General features: G+C 38.2%; 1 protein-coding gene across 1 annotated transcript in view; it reads right to left on the bottom strand.

Moving 5' to 3' along the window:
* ATP6V1A (ATPase H+ transporting V1 subunit A) overlaps positions 1-23,062 on the bottom strand; it is a 61,127-nt gene that overhangs the window by 24,459 nt on the left and 13,606 nt on the right. The window contains exons 2-4 of the mRNA XM_052640457.1: positions 6,832-6,926; positions 2,958-3,086; positions 221-435 (exon numbers count right to left, since the gene is read on the bottom strand). Coding sequence (XP_052496417.1) covers positions 221-435; positions 2,958-3,086; positions 6,832-6,916 — 429 coding nt within the window. The 5' untranslated portion in view covers positions 6,917-6,926. The remainder of the gene's footprint in view (positions 1-220; positions 436-2,957; positions 3,087-6,831; positions 6,927-23,062) is intronic.

The following is a 23,062-nucleotide window of genomic DNA, read 5'->3' as shown; positions in this document are numbered from 1 at the left end:
GGAAACACCCCTTGCCATTATTTAACTCATTTGCCTCACTTATCAATAAAACATTATTTGTTCTATAATCCTTCTTGTGGAGCTTTTAAAAAAAACAACAAGTAAACTATACTTCTGTGGTCCACTTTTATTTTGACGAAGAGTACAAAACAGTTCACTAAACACTCCTTTCACATTCATTCTTTCACCAACTTTAGAAATTTTGATTAGAAAGACATACCCGTAGGTTTTTGCAAGGTGTGAAATCCCACTTGACATCTCTGCTAAGAGCAGACACATTTACTCCTCTGGGAATGTAAATACTTTGAGTCTGACTGCTGATATCCGACAAAGGTCTTTGAATACCATCAAAAATGGCGCCCATAATGCCTGGACCAAGCTCAACTGAGAGGGGTTTACCAGTGCGAAGTACAGGGTCTCCAACAGACACACCAGCTGGGAACGGTGGTTGAGGAAAACTCACTATGAAATACCGGAGATACTATAAAATAAAGAAGTAACCGCAGCTTAACAGGAAATGACATATAAGAAGGTAAATCTGAGATTCTCAAACGTATAGTCCATAGCATCGTGAGTGTTTTGGTAACTTTTTCATCGAGATCTACAACAAAAGATATATTTAATAATTCCATCTACTAAATAATCATGCTCAAACATTTTAATAAGTCTATGTGTCTTAACAAGCAACACTTTGAAAGAAAAAGACACATTAATTGAAACAAAAAGACACATAAATTGAAAGAAAAAAGAACATTTTAATTTCATTTTTAAATAATCTCAGTTCTTGCAAAAGGGATTTATGTGCCTGTTGGGTAGTCTATAATTTCCAAACCTAGAAGTCAGACTGAATACCGAATCCACATCATTTTCATATGACACCTGGTTTTTAGCTTAGCAATTGCCAAAAACTCAGCTTCACAAAGATATGACATCATCGACAAGAATACAGTGCAGTCAGATAATGAAACTGCTTATTATCTCAAGCTACTAGTTCTCATGGTGTCTAAGAAGATGTCGAATATTCTTGTGTTTACCGCAAATCCTTAAAACATCCCGGGGCACCACATGAGTTTGCTGCAGCTGCCCAAAGTGCCTTGGGCACAGTTTGGGACCCACAGGCTAAAAACAGATTCAAAAGCCTCTCTATAATACATTGCTTCAATTATATTGATGAGGAATATCAGTTCCTTAAAAAGGATATTAGAATTAGAAAAAATCTTAAACTCTTAAGACTGAGAAACAACCCAAAAATATTTTAAGACTTAACAATCATTAAGAGATTTATTAATAAGTGATGGTATATTCATATGCTAGAATTCTATGTAGCTGTAAAAAAGGACAGGTACTTTTATGAATTTTGCATGAAAGATCTCCAAAATATACTTTAATTTCCAATATTTGTTTATAAAAATATTTCAAGCCTACAGCAAAGTTAAAAGAATACTACAGTGATCTACCATACACACTGCATTTTATTTATCACATATCTATCCATCTTCCACAATACATATATTTTTAAGTGAATAAAAGGTGTAGAACAGCACTTATACTATCTTCTGGGGAAAAAAAGGATATAAAAATATACATTTATAATGGTTCAAGTAAAAAACTAGAAGGATACATAGTAAGTGGAACTAACAAAACTGGTTGCATGAATGCATGTCTTTTTTGAAAACTAGCCAAATACAGGATGACGAAAGTGGAGCAGGTTCTCACTATACACACGTTCATTTGTTTCCTTTAAATCTTTAAACCATGTGAAAGGCTAAATAAAAGATAAATCTAACAACAGAAAAAAATCCTTTTGATTAGTGATGATTTCATAGCTATGAAGACTTTTAATTTTATTAATTTCAGGTGCTTTTGTTTAGAATTTAGCACTCCAATACTGACATAGAGAGAAGAGGTCCTGTAGAGTGAAGAGGAACTAAGAAGCCTCTTGATGAAAGTGAAAGTGGAGAGTGAAAAAGTTGGCTTAAAGCTCAACATTCAGAAAACTAAGATCATGGCATCCGGTCCCATCACTTCATAGGAAATAGATGGGGAAACAGTGGAAACAGTGTCAGACTTTATTTTTTGGGGGGGGGGCCTCCAAAATCACTGCAGATGGTGACTGCAGCCATGAAATTAAAAGACGCTTACTCCTTGGAAGAAAAGTTATGACCAACCTAGATAGCATATTCAAAAGCAGAGACATTACTTTGCCGACTAAGGTCCGTCTAGTCAAGGCTATGGTTTTTCCTGTGGTCATGTATGGATGTGAGAGTTGGACTGTGAAGAAGGCTGAGCGCCGAAGAATTGATGCTTTTGAACTGTGGTTCTGGAGAAGACTCTTGAGAATCCCTTGGACTGCAAGAAGAGCCAGCCAGTCCATTCTGAAGGAGATCAGCCCTGGGATTTCTTTGGAAGGAATGATGCTGAAGCTGAAACTCCAGTACTTTTGCCACCTCATGCGAAGAGTTGACTCATTGGAAAAGACTCTGATGCTGGGAGGGATTGGGGGCAGGAGGAGAAGGGGACGACAGAGGATGAGATGGCTGGATGGCATCACAGACTCGATGGACGTGAGTCTGAATGAACTCCGGGAGTTGGTGATGGACAGGGAGGCTTGGCGTGCTGCGATTCATGGGGTCGCAAAGAGTCGGACACAACTGAGCGACTGAACTGAACTGAACTGAAGCATATATTTCTGCATGGCAAAAAAGCTGTAGCAAAAAAACTTAATTAAGTAGTCAGCACTGAAATATTAACAGCAATGAAAGTCCAGGAGATAATACTGATTTCTCAAAATAAGAGCACTGATTCCTAGTACCTTTCAATAAACTTCTATCTATCAGCTTTCTTCAAAACACCAGCATTCTATGTTTCTGATACTGCTGGTGTTGCTTTTACCTTTGCCAAAAATCTTTAAATTCTGACTTGTAGAAAATGGCCAGAAATTGAAGTAAAAAGGATACAAGTTTCTTCATACACCTGGATGGTAGCCATGTCTCCCTCTAATCGGATAATCTCTCCAACCAACTCGCTGTGGCCCACTCTCACCAGCTCATACATGGCTGCGCCTGCCATGTCACAGGCTGTAACCACTGAAAGGAACAGGTGAGTATTTTAACGACTCAAGACTCTGAACAGTTCCATAGAATCAAAATACCCCATAAGTTTGTTAATACACTTCTCTCACATATTTACAGGAAAAACAAAACACCTAAGGGACACACAGTCTCTCAAAAAGTACATTAAAAAAAAATTATACTTGATTTAAAACACTGTTTCACATATATAAAACGATTCAGATAAATATAATTTTCCAGATTTTCTATAGATTATTATAATATGTTGAGTATAATTCCATGTGCTGTATAGTAAATCACTGTTGCTTATCTATTTTATGTACAGTAGTTTGCATTTGTTAATCCCAGACTCCTGATTTGTCTCTCCCTCCCTCTCCCCACTGTTGACCATAAATTTGTTTTCTATGAGTGTCTGTTTCTGCTTCATATACAGATTTATTTGCATTATTTTTTAGATTCCACATATAAGGGATATCACACAATATTTATCTTTGTCTGGTTTTCTTCAAACATTCTCTAGGTTCATCCATGTTGCAGCAAACAGCAATATTTCATTCTTTATGCGGCTGAAGAACATTCCATTGCGTATATATACACCACATCCTCTTAAGCTGATCATCTGCCGATGGACACTTAGGTTGCTTCTGGTTTTCAGCTGCTATAAATAGTTATGCTATGAACACTGGGATACATATATCTTTTTAAATTACAGTTTTCCTCTTTTCTGGATATACAGTCATGAATGGGACTGCTGAATCATATGTAGCTCTATTTTTGTTTTTAAGGAAACTTGTACTGTTTTCCATAGTAGTTATACCAATTTACATTCCCACCAACAGTGTAGGAGGGTTCTCTTTCCTCTACACCCTCTTCAGCATTTATTATTTGCAGACTTTTTGACGGCAGCCATTCTGACTGCTGTGAGAAGATACCTCACTGTGGTTTTGATTTGCATTTCTCTAATAATTAGTGATGCTGAACATCTTTTCATGTACCTGTTGGCCATCTGTATGTCTTATTTGGTAAGGTGTCTATTTAGGTCTTCTGCCCATTTTTTTGATTGGGTTGTTTTGGTTTTTCTATATGGAGTTATATTAGCAGTTTGTGTATTTTGTATATTAACCCTCTGATAGCCACATCACTACAAATATTTTCTTCCATTTCTTTCTGTTTTGTTAATCAAAAAGACACATTTTTTTTAGCATATGTCATAGATGGGATAAACAGAATAAAATTTTGTTAGGCTTTAGGCTAAGATTACTTGTTTACATGATACACATGAATACTATTTTCATTTTGAAGGTCTATACGACAAATATACTTTGAACTCTTATCTAGAAGCACTTAGGCAAGTTTTGATCAATCTAGGTTGCTATAATACAAGGAATGGTGGGTACTGGGAAAAATAATAATAATAAAAGACTAAAACTAAAAATCGTCAGCACGCTCTGTTTTCACCATTCCTTTGAGAAATATCACATAAAACAACCACTTTAGTTTCTAACACTTTATACCAGTGGTTCTTGAAACTCTTCCTGGACAGATCTACCTAGAAAAACTCCCATTTGCATTTGGGCATCCCAGGTGGTGCAGTGGTAAAAGTATCTGCCTGCAATGCAGGAGATGCAAGAGATGCGGGTTTGATCCCTGCATCAGGAAGAGCCCTTGGAGTAGGTTGGCAACACACTCCAGTATTCTTGCCTGGAGAATCCCATGGACAGAGGAGCCTAGCAAGCTATAGTTCATGGGGTCACAAAGAGTCAGACACGAGTGAGCATAACAACAAATAGGATATTTATAATCAGTCACAACCGCTGAGTGAAAGCCTCATTAAGAATCCCTATTTCTTATAATACTATATTAGAATTTGCACTTATTATTTTGGATCATGCTGCCCCGCAAGCAAAAGTTACTTTTCTGGCAGGAGGGGAAGGTTGGATGTTTTCAGGTATGTATAGGAATAAGTCTATGGTGGTTTTTTTTTTGAAACTGTATTATTATTTTATTAAGGAATCCATTTTTATGACTGTCACGAAGCCAGGCAGAGTTAACAGTGACGAGTTCTGGAGGTAACAATACCCTACTGTGAAGTTTCTAGTTACAACCAATGTTGTCTCCCTAGAACCTCAACTTTTCTATCTCTGCCTCTCCCTACCAGACTCCTAAGGTCTCAATTCCTGCCCTCTTATTCCTGGAAGATGCCAATGCTAACTGTGTAAGAGGTCTTTTCAGGAGAAGACAACTTTTGTCTTCCCAGAAGACAAAGCCTCTAATTTGCTCTATGAGGCAGATAGCAACCCCAAACCACAGACAGGTTGGGACCTGCGCAGGCCTCAAAGGAGTAAGTCTATTTCAATATTTAGCCTTCGGATACAATTAATTAGAACTATGAATTAGGTAATATTCAAGTAGAGACTATTAGGGAATTAATATTTATTTAACTTACATTAGAACAATGGAAGTTTATTTCTTTTATCAATATTTACCTCTGTATCTATAAGAATAGTTAAGAAGCATAGAAATGTGTGCTAAGCCCTCCAATCACATCCGACTCTGTGACCCCATGGACTGTAGCCCACCAGGCTCCTCTGGCCATGGGATTCTCCAGGCAAGAATACTGGAGTGGGTTGTCATGACCTCCTCCAGGGAATCTTCCCAGCCCAAGGACCTAACCCACATCTCTCACGTCTCCTTCATCGGCATGCACGTTCTTTACCACTAGTGCCACCTGGGAGGCCCACACTGAAATACCACAGATAACTAAAATGTTGACAAATTTCAGAAAAATATTTTCACCTAAACTCTTTTGAGAGTGTTCTTTGCCTTTTCCCAGAAGTTTCCTATGTACAGTCTGTCTTCCTTAAAGGCCTTATGATCATCAAGGTGAAAAATTGTTTCTCTGAATGGTGAAGATGTTCAAAGTAGTGAAATATATTATTTGCTAAAAATTCAAGCTCAAACACCAAGTTCTAAGCAGTAGAAGCTTACTAGGGAGAAATAAGTGGCCCAGTGACTGGTAATCTTCACTTGTATTAACACCCAAAAGTACCATCACCTCTATTGTGATTAGAACATCAAAAAGATTACAACATGAGGTTTATAAAAAGACAAGGAAAAGTGAATATTCATGGCACTGAAGATTACAAATCAATGAGTAGTTTTACCAACAGAAACTGAATCACATTTTGCAGTGGAAATGTAGAATAACAAACTTAATACTAGGAGGAGATTTATTTATTATTTAAAATGCAGTACTCCAAGTTGTGGGCAAAACAAACATAAACTGCTTTCCATTCTCATTATCAGGTCATAAGACTATTTTGCTACAGGTAGCTAGTTACGTGATATCTGAATCATCACTCAGAAGGATTTATACATGCAAAGAGCCACGGTTGATATTTCTGAGAAATGTTCTAAAAGCAATTACTAAAATTTAAATCACATTAACAGACATTTAGGTATCATAAAATAAAACCTATAAACTTTATAGCTTTTTAACCTCAGATTTAAAAACCAAAATAACTTAAGACACACAATACCATCTATACATTTACATAATAATTATCAAATTTAGATAATAAATGTTATAGTAACCCTTATGGTGGAAGTATTGCCTCAGTCTTACAGCAGGTATGAAATCTTCTAAAGACAGAATATACATAGGTGAAGAGAAACTTGTGTATTTCTGCCTAAAACATCTTGAAAAGATATTAACTGATATTAGGGATTTTTACTATTATGATTATTATGTATTACTCACCAGGTCCTGAGACCCCATGCACATAACCAAATGTGCTTTCTTTATCTTCATCACGTATTTTGGGGAGCTTGGAGAAATCCATCATGTTAATTTACCTATAATAAAAAAGAAATTAAGTTATAATTAGAAACTTTAAAGCAAAAGAACCAATATAGGTAGTGAAGTGAAGTGAAGTTGCTCAGTTGTGTCTGACTCTTTGTGACCCCGTGGACTATAGTCTACCAGGCTCCTCTGTCCATGGGATTTTCCAGGCAATAGTCCTGGAGTGGGTTGCCATCCCCTTCTCCAGGGGATCTTCCCAACCCAGGGCTTGAACCCGGGTCTCCCGCATTGTAGACAGACGCTTTACCGTCTGAGCCACCAGGGAAGCCCATAGGTAGTAAACTCTGGTGTAGTTATTACCACTTCTTCAAAGTAAAGTAGAATATAAAATTCTTAAGATTTGGTTAAAATTACCTCGTTCTCAGATAGTCTACAGTTATTAAAACTGTAGTTTTATATAGTCTACAGTTATTAAAACTCAGAATTGTATCCCTATACAAGGTATTCCACAGAAAATATCCCATGGACTGTAACAAGGAATGTGATGTCTTTCCAATGGCTTTTCTAGCCCTGCAACATCTTGCCCTGTCATTTAGCCCTCTGACTTCCCCAACTACTCTTTATCTTTATCATGCCGCATAAACACGGAACTCTGTTATTACTCAAAACACATACACATTCTACCTCAGGGTCCTTCTACATACTATTCCCCTTGTCTGGAGTACTCTTCTCCTGGATGTCGGCTCCTATACCTCCTTCAGGTCTTCACTCAAATATCCCCCACTCTGAGGGGCTTTTTTGCCTATCTGCCCATCTATTTAAAATTGTAACATACCTCCCTCCTTCCCTACTTTATTTTTTACCATCTAACAAATTGTATCTTATGTTAAAAAAAAATGTTTAAATGTATAATCTATCTTTAAAATGTTTCTGTGATCATCCCTACCTCCCCCCACCCCCTGCCTTTAGCAGATACAGAACAGTTTAGGAAATTTAGTTCAACTTATTTACTTTAAGATGCACAACCTGAAAGACCCAAACAATGTACTGAGTCCAAATAGAAAACTAGTTACAGATCCCAAAGTAGAAAGTTTCTTTGTAACTGCAGGTCTAACTTATTATAGACAATTTAATAATAGAAATAAAATACATGCACAGATAAAAAGCTAAATAATGTCTCCTAACAACATTAAAGAAAAGGTCACAGACCAATATATAATAAAGTACCAAATAATATACACTTATTTACTAAAAGTTCAAAGATTAGCAAAGGAAAAGGAGGCTTGCAAAGGCATTCCAGGTAGAGAAATAACAAGAGAAGGGAAATAAAAACTTCAAGAGTGTTTATGGACCAGCCTGACTGCAATAAAAAACTGCACTGCAACAGTGAGAAATAAGGATTCAAAGGTAGAGATTACTTTGTGGGTCTAGAGATGAATGCCTAGTGGACTTTATCCTACAAACAACAGGAAACAACCAAAGACTGTTATGAGAAGAATGATGTTTAATCAATCTAACATTAAGAGGAGCGGGGAAGCAGGCATGGTGAGAAGTTGAAAAGCTCTGGAAATAGTATGGGTTGCATCTATGTGTTACCAGAGCTGTCACCAGACCCTTGCTCAAAACCAACCAACCCTTCCCTTGAACAGGAACTAACATATCTTTAATCACAGGGTCTGGACACAAAGGAAGCTATAGGGAGAGAAAAACAAAAAACTGGATATCAAAAAACTGAAATCAAGATGGTGATGAATCTGATCTCCAAAAGACCCTGAATCTCTTTCTACAGTGATTTTTTTGTACTACATTGGTGTACAAAATGACACTCCTACCTGCAGCCATGAATGGAAGTCACAGACCAAAGGACAGAAAGGTGGTGGTGTCCGTTTGCAGGAAAATTTTGCCTTTTTCCCAGAAAACTAATGCATATACTTCCCCATCATTAGTCTTACTCCTCTCCCTATTATCTTTTATTCCTTAAAAGCAAATCCCTCTTGCCATTACGGGGACAATTTGACTACTGAACTAAGTTCCCACTTCTCCATTCTCTGGCCACTGAATAAAGTTTGTGTTGCTTCAATTCCGCTTTGGTTTCATTGTTTGGCTGCCATAACACGAAAGGGGGGATAAAACCTTCCCCGTGGAGGCAGGGGGCCTTAGGGGGCTACAGCCTGAGCAGGGTACATACAACTTAATTTGGTAACAAATGGACTCAATTCATTAACTGTTTACCAAGCTCCTACCAAGGAAAAGGTACTGTGCTAAATTTAGGGAATAAAGATTGTGAATAAAAGGAGATTTCACTAGCTTTAAACAACTGTACCATAAAGCAAAAGTACTTAAGTGTTCAAATGACAACACACAGGGAGCAGAGGAGAAACTGATTCAGTTGTGGGAAAAGTGTAAACCAATGGGGATGAGTTGGGGGAACCAGTAATTGGAAAGTAAGCTTCAAGGCTGAGTTGAGTCCAGAAAGAAAGAATACAGAACGAGAGGAAAATCAAACCCCGAGCCTCGGGGATTCACTCAGGCAGGGCAGAGTAATGTTTTCCAGTCTTTCTGGAGCCACTGAAGGATCACTACAGAATCCTACATTTCTTGGAACAAGATCTGTAATCCATTAACTAAGGTGGCTTTCCTGGTAGCTCAGCTGGTAAAGAATTCTCCTGCAATGCAGACCTGGATTCAGTCCCTGCGTTGAAGATCCCCTGGAGAAGGGAATGGCTATCCACTCCAGTATTCTGGCCCGGAGAATTCTATGGACTGTATAGTCCACGGGGATGCAAAGAGTCAGACATGACGGAGTAACTTCCACTTTCAACCAAGGTGGACCAAAGCAGAGACATTACTTTGACAACAAAGGTTCGTCTAGTCAAAGTTACTGGTTTTTCTAGTAGTCATGTATGGATGTGAGAGTTGGACCATAAAGAAGGCTGAGCACCGAAGAATAGATGCTTTTGAACTGTGGTGTTGGAGAAGACTCTTGAGAGTCCCTTGGACAACAAGGAGATCAACAGTCAATCCCAAAGGAAATCAATCCTGAATGTTCATTGGAAGGACTGACGCTGAAGTTGAAACTCCAATACTTTGGCCACCTGATGTGGAGAACTGGAAGAGACCCTGATGCTGGGAAAGAATGAAGGCAGGAGGAGAAGGGGATGACAGAGGGCTAGATGGCTGGATGATATCACCAACTCAATGGACACGAGTTTGAGCAAGCTCCAGGAGATGGTGAAGGACAGGGAAGCCTGCCGTGTTGCAGTCCATGGGGTTGCATAGAGTCAGACATGACAGAGCGAATGAACAAGAGCAACAAACCAAGGTGTCAAGCAATTTGGGAGGGGAGTGTAACAGTAAAGTCATTAACAGTGGAATTCTGGTTTGATACTCTTGGTGCTTTCAGAAAGGGGATGGTGGACAGAGCTAACAGGGAAGAATTAAAGAGTGATTAAAGAAACAAGCCAGAGTAAAAACAAAGATCAAAACCATATGGCAATAAAGGAGACCTCCCAAGTGAGAAGGATATGAGCAAAGGGGCAAGATAAGTACCAATACCTTAAAGATGATAAAAGATGGTGATAGATAAGAGGCTATCATCGCTTTGGCCATTTATTGGCAAAGATGAAGTTAGTGCATAAGTCATTGGAAATCATGAAAAAATCTTGATTATAGTCATAAATGTCAGCATCAAAGAATCAAGAATTTTGGATTCTGTAGGAAACTTAAATTGGAGGAAGGGCAGTTGAGGGAGGAAGGAAAGGGGAAACTGGTTGGTTAGGATTTTCCAGCCTCCTAAAGATACAGAAGGGATTGTTGAGTAAGGAGGAATGGGACTGCAAAAGATTAGAATTAAATTTAAAAAGATGGAAGTTTTTCTAGAAACTACTTAGATAACAGAAAAAACAAAGTTTAAAGATAAGCATTTATTTGGGAGATAGGTTAGGCAAAGGCTTTGAAGTAGTGAACAAGCAAAGAAAGTCAAATTTTAATCTTCAGAAAATCAAAGATTTTCAAAGTCAGAAGAGAAATTTACAACAATACAGTCTAACTTCTTCCTCAAATATGGTTATTTCCTATGATACATGGTCATCTGCCTATTAAAGTGGAAACAGCATGAAATACTGAGTCACACTTAGGAAACATCCTAATTCTACCAGTGATACGCGGCAGGAGATCTTGGATAAATCAGAATCTCTTTGTATCTTCACTTGAAGTACCCCCTACCCTGGGCTTATGACTAAATCACAGTTTTGTCAAAAATGTTCCTTGTGAGATGTAAAATGCTTACAAAACTCTCATCAGTAATACCTACTATTTAAACAGGGCTTCAATTTTTAAAACGCTATTCTATTTTTAAAAATCTCCTCTAAGAGAGTTGTTTTGTATCCAACCTAAATCTATTGACACTTTCTTATAATTTGTACCCTCTGGCCCTGTTTTTTCCAACTACTGTAGCCACAGAGAGTATACTCCCTCTCCAAGGAAATTCTCTTTAGTGTCTTCAACTGCTCCTGAAAGGACAGTCTTTTTCAGCTCTTTCTCCCCTGAGGCAATACCCTGTTCTCAAGTATTTTACAATGTCAATGTTTCTTTTAAAACAGAACAAATAAAACTAAAAACTATATTCTAAATGTCATATGAGTAACTCTTCAAGAGTACCGCTTTATCTATTCTGGCTGCTTCTTTTTATTGAGAAACAAAGACCAAGGCTTTGAGTCAGACAAATTGAGTTTGAAATTAAAAACTGTGCCCTCAAGCAAATCAAATTCTTTTAACCTTTTGAGACTCATTTATAAAATCTACTGGGATTGCTGTGAAGCACCAACCAGTAAGCCTAATAGAAAATACTGATGACTACTAACTCTATTCTGTTAGTGTAAGTTAATATTGCCTAATTGAACCATGAACTTCCAGATGTTCAAGCTGGTTTCAGAAAAGGCAGAGTAACCAGAGATCAAATTGCCAACATCTGCTGGAGCATCAAAAAAGCACAAGAGTTTCAGAAAAACATCTATTTCTGCTTTATTGACTATGCCAAAGCCTTTGACTGTGTGGGTCACAATAAACTGGAAAATTCTGAAAGAGATGAGAATACCAGACCACCTGACCTGGTTCTTGAGAAACCTGTATGCAGGTCAGGAAGCAATAGTTAGAACTGGACATGGAACAACAGACTGGTTCCAAATAGGAAAAGGAGTACGTCGAGGCTGTATATTGTCACCCTGCTTATTTAATTTATATTCAGAGTACCTCATGAGAAGCGCTGGGCTGCAGGAAGCACAAGCAGGAATCAAGATTGCCGGGAGAAATATCAATAATCTCAGATACGCAGATGACACCACCCTTATGGCAGAAAGTGAAGAGGAACTAAAGAGCCTCTTGATGAAAGTGAAAGAGGAGAGTGAAAAAATTGGCTTAAAGCTCAACATTCAGAAAACGAAGATCATGGCATCCGGTCCCATCCCTTCACGGGAAATAGATGGGGCAACAGTGGAAACAGTGTCAGACTTTATTTTTCTGGGCTCCAAAATCACTGCAGATGGTGACTGCAACCATGAAATTAAAAGATGCTTACTCCTTGGAAGGAAAGTTATGACCAACCTAGATAGCATATTCAAAAGCAGAGACATCACTTTTCCAACAAAGGTCCGTCTAGTCAAGGCTATGGTTTTTCCAGTGGTCATGTATGGATGTGAGAGTTGGACTATAAAGAAAGCTGAGAGCTGAAGAATTGATGCTTTTGAGCTGTGGTGCTGGAGAAGACTCTTGAGAGTCCCTTGGGCTGCAAGGAGATCCAACCAGTCCATCTAAAGGAGATCAGTCATGGGTGTTCATTGGAAGGTCTGATGTTTAAGCTGAAACTCCAATACTTTTGGCCACCTGATGCAAAGAGTTGACTCATTTGAAAAGACCCTGATGCTGGGAAAGATTGAGAGCAGGAAGAGAAGGGGACGACAGAGGATGAGATGGTTAGATGACATCACCGACTCGCTGGACATGAGTTTGAGTGAACTCCGGGAGTTGGTGACGGACAGGGAGGCCTGGCATGCTGCGGTTCATGGGGTCGCAAAGAGTTGGACACAACTGAACTGAATAGAATTTTTAAAAAGAAGCTAACGTTCTTATCTTCTTGTTATTTGAACCAAATCTAGCCAAGTGGATAGTTTTTTCCCTTAGTTATTATGTGTGTCTTACCGTATCTTTTATTTTCTTAAAACTAAACAGATTTTAAGCATCAGTGATATGCCAAGTGCAGTATTATAGATTGAAAATACAATGGAGTAAGACACAATCTCTTCCCCAAGGAGTTTCCAGCCTGGTGGGATAAAAGCAAACATACTTACATTAAGTTGACAAATGTACTCTCATAGGAGCAATGCAGAGTGATTTAGAAGTGTGTAAAGCAGAGGGTTTAACCTAAACTTGGGCAGGACAAGAGTGACTTAGAGGATAATAAACTGAAACTTGGAAGATGAATAAGGAGACATTAGAGTATACAGTAGAACTTTCTTACAGATGCTTCAATCTCCTAGGGGTCACGAAGGTGTTCTGAAATGTTTATGAGGCAATAATGGTATCTGTTCTGATTTTAAAAATATAGGTATTTACAACTTTTTCCTTTAAACAATAAGAGCCTCCAAATGTATGAGCAATAATTTGTGGAAATCAAATGAGTCTGTTCATGATTCAGCTGCCTTGTGGATTTATTACTCAGCTGGATAATTCTAGCCACCATAGGAAACTGATGATTCTCTAGTTTTCAACTTTATTTTTAGGCATAGGTTGTTTAATTTATGCCAAAGACAGCAGGCATTAAGAACACTGACATCAAACTAATAAGAAAATCAAGTCTTAAGTGATAATTCTATATATTTTCTTAGGTGCACTTTTTACCAGATCCACAAATTTGCATTCATCTGATTAATATTACATCAAATCAAGATGATCATATTTTTAAACAAATCAGTGTTTACAACAGCCAAGATATGGAAGCAACCTAAGTGCCCATTAATAGATGAATGGGTAAAGAAGGCAGGGTACACATAAATAATAGAACATTGTTGTTTTTTAGTTGTTAAGTCCTGTCTGACTCTTGTGACCCCATGGACTGTAGCCTGCCAGGCTACTCTGTCCAAGGGATTACCCCAGCAAGAATACTGGAGTGGGCTGCCATTTCCTTTTCCAGGGGATGAACCTGTATCTCCTGCACTGGCAGGCGGATTCTCTACCACTGAGCTCCCTGGGAAGCCCTAACACTTTCCTCAGCCATAAAAAGAAGAAAATCTTGCCACTGAGCCTAGAGGGTATTATTCTTAATGAAGTAAGTCAGACGGAAAAAAGACAATACTGTCTGAGTTCTCAAATGTGTAATCTTAAAAACAAAGCAAACGAAGAAAGATTATTAAGATACATGTAGAGTCACGGATACAGACAGGTGGCTGCCAGAGGAAAGACAGGTGGGAGAAAGATAGAAATGTGATATGAGGTACAAACTTCCAGTTGCAAAAAAAATGAGTACAGTGTAGGGAATATACTCAATAAGTATAAAACTAGAAGGAAAAAAAGTCAGTGTTAAGAGGACAAAAATATGACGTTTGCCAAGTAACTTAGCTTTCTGTACACCATTGTGCAACGTGCAGAGAAGTGGTTACAAACACATTCCGAAACCAACTCTTAACCAGCAAACAGTTAAAGGTGGAACTGTGAGCCCAGGCAGTCTGACTTCCTGACTCCAAAGCCTATGCTCTTTAGGTACTGCACTCAGCCGCTGAGTGCAGTATTTAAACTGATTAGGCTGATTAACTTAAGTAGGCTGATTTCTATTATAAACATCTAAACAATCCTATGTGGTACAGAAGACAACAGTCTCTCTCAAGACATATGTTTTATCATATTAGGGACAGAACTGCAAAATCCAGATTCTACTTCAAGGAAGGACAAGGGAGTGGAAAGCCAATAGCTGGCAGCCCTTCAGGATCAGATTTAAAGAGCTGCCTTGCCCACATCGACACCCTTCACAGAGCAACCTGAGCTGGGTGACCAAGGAAAGTGGAGGTATATATATGAAGACCCCATCCTGGCAGTTCAATGTGGGATACTGTCACAAGCAATAAATGCTCAGTCCAGGTCACTCCACCTGGTTGGCTGAGGCTCTGCAGGGCTTACCTTGCACTTCTGCCAAATTCTGCTCCTGCCCCCTTCCTCTCACTGTGTGTTGATCCCTAAGAAACACCTCATACACCAGGCTTCCTTCTAGACATCTGATTTAAGAGAACCCAAATATTTAAACAATGAGTAAGCTGAATAATTGCTCCCTGGATAACTGAAGCTTAAGACTCATACTTGAAGCACTACAATTTTTGGCTTGTTTTCTTGAAACGGAAAAAAACAATACAAAAGTGGATTTAGAAAGCAGGGCCCGTATGATAGTTCTCAGGTTAAGTCAAGCAATTAGTATAGAGTTCAGGTTTCCATACAACCGAAGTCTTTAGTTTCTAAAAGGAACTTCCTCCTCCTCCTCCAACATAAACCTTAGATAGAGCCCACCACCAGCAGTCACAGGGAAAAGTCTAAGGTACTATTTTCTGATACTGGAAACTGTTTCCTTGCTCCAGAAGTTTCAGGCTCCAACCTCTTAACAGTTAAGCACTTTGAGAAACTTTCAAGGATTCAGTTCAGTCGCTCAGTCGTGTCCGACTCTTTGCAACCCCATGAATTGCAGCACGCCAGGCATCCCTGTCCATCACCAACTCCTAGAGTTCACTCAGACTCATGCCCATCAAGTCGGTGACGCCATCCAGCCATCTCATCCTCTGTTGTCCCCTTCTCCTCCTGCCCCTAGTCCCTCCCAGCATCAGGGCCTTTCCCAATGAGTCAACTCTTCCCATCAGGTGGCCAAAGTATTGGAGTTTCAGCTTCAACATCAGTCCTTCCAATGAACACCCAGGACTGATCTCCTTTAGGATGGACTGGCTGGATCTCCTTGCAGTCCAAGGGACTCTCAAGAGTCTTCTCCAACACCACAGTTCAAAAGCATCAATTCTTCGGCGCTCAGCCTTCTTCACAGTCCAACTCTCACATCCATACATGACCAAAGGAAAAACCATAGCCTTGACTAGACGGACCTTAGTCGGCAAAGTAATGTCTCTGCTTTTTAATATGCTATGGAGGAAAAAAAAAAAATGCTATGGAGGTTGGTCATAACTTTCCTTCCAAGGAGTAAGCGTCTTTTAATTTCATGGCTGCAATCACCATCTGCAGTGATTCTGGAGCCCCCCCAAATATCTGCTACTGTTTCCACTGTTGCCCCATCTATTTCCCATGAAGTGATGGGACCGGATGCCATGATCTTAGTTTTCCGAATGTTGAGCTTTAAGCCAACTTTTTCACTCTCCTCTTTCACTTTCATCAAGAGGCTTTTTAGTTCCTCTTCATTTTCTGCCATAAGGGTGGTGTCATCTTCATATCTGAGGTTACTGATATTTCTCCCGGCAATCTTGATTCCTGCTTGTGATTCCTGCAGCCCAGTGTTTCTCATGATGTACTCTGAATATAAGTTAAATAAGCAGGGTGACAACATACAGCTTGACGTACTCCTTTTCCTATTTGGAACCAGTCTGTTGTTCCATGTCCAGTTCTAACTGTTGCTTCCTGACCTGCACATAGGTTTCTCAAGAGGCTTAGTCCAAGGTAACAGACTCTCTTGAACATTAAAATTTGTAATTCCTGCAGCTGACATAAGGATACACATACATACAGACAGACAGATAGACACTACAATTCTAAAGCTTTTTCACCAAAGTACCCCAACTGCAGAAAAACAAGTAAACACTAAATAAATAAATATCCTCCCACCATTTTCCCAGAATCTTGACAGACAATAGGATGTTACAGCCGTCAACTGTAATCAGGGAAATTCTTTGTATGCTCTTAATCCAAACAAGTTTTGCCCTCTCCTTCATGATACACATGTATGTTTTACAAGAAAAAGATAGAAGTACTTCCTTTCCACAAATAAAATAAAAATGATAAATTAGGCAGACAGATTGACTTCATCACTGAATAGGGCAAAGCATATAGCAGTTTAATAGACATGGCCATATAACATACTAATTTGTATCCATTAATCACCCATCATTGTTATCTATGCAAAGAGTGAAAATTAAAAACTCTGCTAAAATCTGCTTCCCTACTGAATGCTTAGGTCTTTCTGTAAAAAAGCATGGGCTTTTAAAAACATTTTAAGACAAAAATCTCCCAAAACAGTTTGACTTTGCCATAAGCAAACTATACTGCAAGTTAGATTATACTGTAAATTAACCTTATGCCAAATCTCCATAAGATCCAAGCAATCATGATGCAATTTAATGCTACATCAAGTTTTATATGCTATGTCATAACTCCTTTCTAATACAGTATGCAATTATTACTGTTGCTTTCAATTGTTTAAAAAATAAAAGCATGATATTTACTTTAAAAACTGTTGCTTTCATGAAAACACTGTGGTTATGTGCCTGCGCTCACAGAAAATAAACTTAATGATTATACTCTAAACAATGTCTTTAGCTGTTGGACTCCTGTTTTAAGGATAAAAAGTAAATGCAATTAAAGCCAATATTCTAACAGCCACAAACTGAAACAGTACCCCTCCCCTGTATTGGAGAAAGATTGAAAAAAAAAAAAAAAAAAAGTGCTGCAGACAGGGAAAAATCCAGATAGCACAGGCAACCATCCGATGCCATGAGTCATCGGTCTCCCTCCCACACTGCAAAACACTGCAGTGGCGAATCACGACACCAGAGGCCCGTTCCATTCCTTCTGTCTCACAAGGTCCCTTACGAATTGCTGCTGGTTAATACACAACACCGAGTGTTTTCATTATCCCAGAAATGGTTTTAGTACCAGTCTTGGATGATACAGGTGTTGGGGGCAAGAGTGAGGTGTTATGTAAAAGCTAAATATCAAGGTTCCAAGGCAATATTTTATTTATATACAAAATCCTTCACTGATACTAGGGTACTTCCATTAACAGGGTTAACACTTAGAAAAATACATTCTACCTAACTGATTGAAGATTATTTCTTTTTGAAGATGAAGAAAAGCAAATACTTATTTTCATACACAGTTTATCTTCTTGGGACAAGGCATCAAGATCCTGTTTAATATTTTCATGCTTGCAGAACTGGTACAATTCCAGCTAATAACATTACCTTATATTTATACAGTATAAAAATTAATTTTGTGAAGCACCTTTCTATTCATTTTATTTAACCTACCTACTGAACAACGCCATTAGAAAGGCTTATGTGGCAGGTTACTGATTGCCACATTAGTTCCCCCTTTTTATCTTGTGATGGCACAACCTTAAATATCAAGGTATTATTCCAGTACCCTTGGCAATGACTGGTTTGGAAACGGGCATGAAACAATGTTCTCACCAGTAAGAGGGAGGGCAAAGTCTACTGGGGACCTTCTGGGAATGATTTCTGATTTCTTTTAAAAGATATAGGCCATGAGAAACACTTACTCCCTTGGAATATGGCAACACATTCTGGTCACCTGTATGGGACAGGCAGCCATTTTCAGACCTTGAAGGAAGCAAATCTAAGCAGACAGACCGCCAGCAGACAGGCTGCCTTGCTAAGAATGGCAAAACTGAAAGACAGAAAGCATCTAGGTCCTTGTTTTCTTTCTTGGTCCACTGAATCTAACAACATAATAGAAAGGAGAGGGTTTCAAGAATAAATATTTTTATACGATACATACATTTCAATATGCTTTTTTAAAAATAGAGAAGCCAAAAGGTTAAGAATAAAGGCAAATATAAGGTCATTACGTAACTAGCTTTTAAAAATTACTGAGATGGATTACAGGAACTGTGCAGGCACAAGTGGGAATCAGAATAGAGAAGCACAGAATGATCACAGATGGCAAACTGGACTGACAGAATCGGGAACGAGTTCTTCCTACTACAATTAAATCTTCTGAGTGCAAAACACATACATCCCTTCACTTATCAAAATACAACGAATCCTGTATAAGAAATAGAAAGGGTAAAAGCTCCAGTGGACAAGTAGCTGGGTGGAGAATTCAAAATGTATCCACTACATATGCTTATGGTTTGATGACAAGCTTATCCATAAACAACCTTTATAGCATTTCTAGAAATAATCACAGATTCCTTTCACTTCAAAATTTTACAAATAAAATTGGGCTGAGCGTGATATTCTGTATTAACCAGAATAACAGAATACTGTATTTAGTGTATAAGTTCTATGGTATGAATTTATAGGCTAGAATCCTATGACCAATGGTAAAACTGTCATACAAGCAGACTGCCTGCCTTCACGGAGTATATTTATCATTTTTTTTCCCCTCCCTTCCCTCCACAGTGCACATCAGTAACTCAATTGGTCTGAAATTAAAGACAGATATAAACTACTACTTGTTATGCACATATCACACTCCAGACATTGTGTTAAAAAAGAAACACATTTCATTTAACCCTTAACAACAGTTGTAGGAGGCAGGTATTGTTTGATTAGGAAAACAGGTTTTGAGACTTAAGCAACCCACTCAAGATGAGAGCTACGGACTGCAGATTATTACCAAATAATTCAAAAAACCTTATTTTTAGCCAGTAACTTTAACCTTTATTACCTTAAAAAAATAGGCTTCTCTGGTGGCTCAGTTGGTAAAGAATTTGCCTGCAGGAGACCTGGGTTCAATCCCTGGGTTGGGAAGATCCCCAGAGGAGGGCATGGCAACCCACTCCAGTATTCTTGCCTGGAGAATCCCATGGACAGAGGAGCTTGGCAAGCTATAGACCATGGGGTCACATAGAGTTGGACACAACTGAATGACTAATTGGAGAAGGAAATGGCAACCCATGCCAGTATTCTTGCCTAGAGAATCCCATGGACAGGGGAGCCTGGTGGGCTGCTGTCCATGGGGTCACACAGAGTCAGACACAACTGAAGCGACTTAGCATGCATTAGAGAAGGAAAGGCAACCCACTCCAGTATTCTTGCCTGGAGAATCCCAGGGACAGAGGCGCCTGGTGGGCTGTCATCTGTGGGGTTGCACAGAGTTGGACACGACTGAAGTGACTCAGTAGCAGCAGCAGCAGAGTGACTAATACTTTCACCTGAAAGAACAGCCTGGGATGCCTCTTTTCCATTATTAACTAACTCTATATTAGAACAGCAAAAGGGAGATGAAAAAGACATGACAGAACAGATCATTCACAAACTAAAGAGCAAGTAGAACAACCAAGAACCGACTGTTCCTGGAATATCCATCTTCTAAAGAACTAAGATTTCTAAAGAATAATGCATAATGCTATATTTTATTAATGCTTAGGTTTATAACACAAACATAAATAACTGGTAACAGTAAAAAAAAAACTGGAAAGTAAATGGGCACATTTGGAAATAACAATACTAATGAAAACAGACCCAACACAATTTTGCTACAGGAAATAGTAGTAGAAAATTTTTGGTTAATCGATTGTCATAAATTTGGAATAAAAAAGTTATCTAAACAATACCTGAGAGATTCTTCTTATTCTTATTTCTAAAATGAAACTTACTAAACAGTTAAAAGTAATAGTGAAGCTAACATTAAAATCCCATAGGGGTTCTAAGTGAATTTTTAGAATATTTCTTGGTTTCAAGTTACAAAGAAAAAAACAAGTCACTGATTTTATACCTTATATTACCAAGAATGTAAACAGCTGAAAAGATAGCTAAGTGATACAAACAGTAAAGAAAACAAGCATTTATTATGTTGTTGCTGTTGTTTAGTCATTATTCTTTGGACTACAGCCCGCAGGCTCGCTCCTCTGTCCATGGGATTTCCAGGGCAAGAATGCTGGAGTGGGCTGCCATTTCCTTCTCCAGAGAATCTTCCCAACCTAGGGATCAAACTCTGGTCTCCTGCATTGGCAGGTGGGTCCTTTACCACTGAACCACCAGGGAAGCCCATTTATTATGCACTTTTCCTTTATTTCCAGAAGCAATATACTTATAGCTTAAAAAATACCTAAAGAAAATTCTCACAACTTGAATACTGTTGACCCTGATATTATTTCCTCTCCATTTTTATTACATAACTATAATCAATACTATAGTACAACTTTATATATTGTTAATAAGTATCATTTTAAACTGTGTAATATTCCATTAAATGGATACCACAGTTTAACAATCTTCTTTAAACTACAGTAGTCCATTTTTTGTTATTTGTGTTTTTTACAGCTTCCCATTTTTTGTTTTTATTTTTTACATTTTGCTAATATACGTTCATTCACAACTCACTGACTAGGTGAAGCCAAGGTAGGATCCATACTAATACTCTTACACTGCTGTCTCACAAGGGCAATTCTTACACACACACTCCTGCCTAGAAGTAATACCATATTTCATCTAATCTAAGATACCATCAATTATAATATATTCAAGAACTATTAAAACCCTATATATTAAACTATGGCACATCAGAAACTGCAGGACAGACACTAATTTCAAAACTATTAAGATATGGGTGGGGGGAATATGTCCTAGGAATGATAATATGTGGTATTAGAACTAAATATAGCACAATAATGTTTATATATAAAGAGGTCAGACTTGCCAACCTTCATTGGAATAAAGACCTGAGAAATAGAAAAATAAGATCTCTATACTGCTAGAAACAGCCTACAAGATTCTACACACTGCAAGAGAACTTTGTACAGTCTTACTGACTCAATTTATGTATAATTAAAAGTTATTATAAACTATATAAAGTGAAGTCGCTCAGTCATGTCTCTTTACTAAAAGTTATTACTAATATTTTAAACTACTGCAGATTTAAAGTGACAAATCATTAAAGAGCTACACTCTAAGAATAAAAAGAAAATAGACAAGAAAAAAGAAAACACACAAAAAAGGGATAAAGTAGACAAGACTTTATGAATTGTTAATGGCAATTAAAATGACCTACAACCATCAAAGGTCAACTTGGGTATATTATTTTGTAAGAAATGTCGGAAGCAATTTGACAATACATAACAAGGCCTTTAAAAATGTTCAAACCTTTTTATTTGTAAACTGTACTCCTGGAAATATCTTTGCTATGTAGATACAGATTTATCTATATGTGTGTGTGTGTTTATTTTTGGTGCTGCATTGCCTGGCTTATAGGATCTTAGTTCCCTGACCAGGGGCTGAACCTGGGGCACTCAGCAGTGAGAGCCTGGTGTCCTAACCAATGAACCACCAGGGAATTCCCTATGTGTTTACTATTACAAAAGTGAACAACTAGAACTACCTTTAAAATCCAATAATGATAAAAAATGAAGTATTAGTTTGTTTCAAATCCTAGTCCTCCATCCCAGAAGTATTTAATAATAATAATTAAACTTCTTGGGTTAAATTGTTTAAACTCTAAGCTCACAGCGCCAAGGGCTCTCCGTAGCAAATTCTCTTCTGAATGGATTCTTCACCTTCGTGGGTTCCAAGTAGTGCAATGGCTCTTCAGCTTTTGGATAGATTTTCTCAGATAAACTGCCTAAGAAGTGCCTTTAATTAATTTTTTTTAAATTCAAACAGTCTTGCATGACAACTATCCCTTTCAAAAGCAGTCAACCCAGAAATTTTATAACTACTTAAAAAAAAAAACCCCAAAAACGATTGCTCAAAACATCTAGAAACTTCTCTTGAAAACTGCCTAAAATTATTATGATAGCAACTTTTCTGAATGTTAATGAGAAATTTCCTTGGTTGCTTTGCCAAGAAAACATATCATGAGCAAGCCAAATATAAGCAATGCATGTATTTGAGAATGATGTACACAGGAGAAGAGTCAGCATCAGCAGTACTGCAATAAAAATGCTACTACACGTGTGTTATGAAATCATGATTCAAATTAATCTGTCCTGGCATTTATTTTATGGGTGAGATGGAAGAGAAAGAAGACTTACAAACTATCCAAAGACTCATTAAAACTCAATGTTTACAAGGAAGCATCATCCTAACTGGGCTTCCCTGGTGGCTCAGACAGTAAAGAATCAGCCTGCAACGTGGGAGACCTGGGTTTGATCCCTGGGTTGGGAGGATCCCCTGGAGGAGGGCATAGTATTAAATAGTAATGCCAGGTAATCTCACTCCAGTATTCTTGCCTGGGGAATCCCATGGACACAGGAGCC

This window comes from Budorcas taxicolor, chromosome 1 (assembly GCF_023091745.1).
Source record: "Budorcas taxicolor isolate Tak-1 chromosome 1, Takin1.1, whole genome shotgun sequence".
NCBI classification, from domain to species: Eukaryota; Metazoa; Chordata; class Mammalia; order Artiodactyla; family Bovidae; genus Budorcas; species Budorcas taxicolor.
Note: the sequence above shows the minus strand (reverse complement) of the source record. Positions and strands in the feature narration are given on the sequence as shown.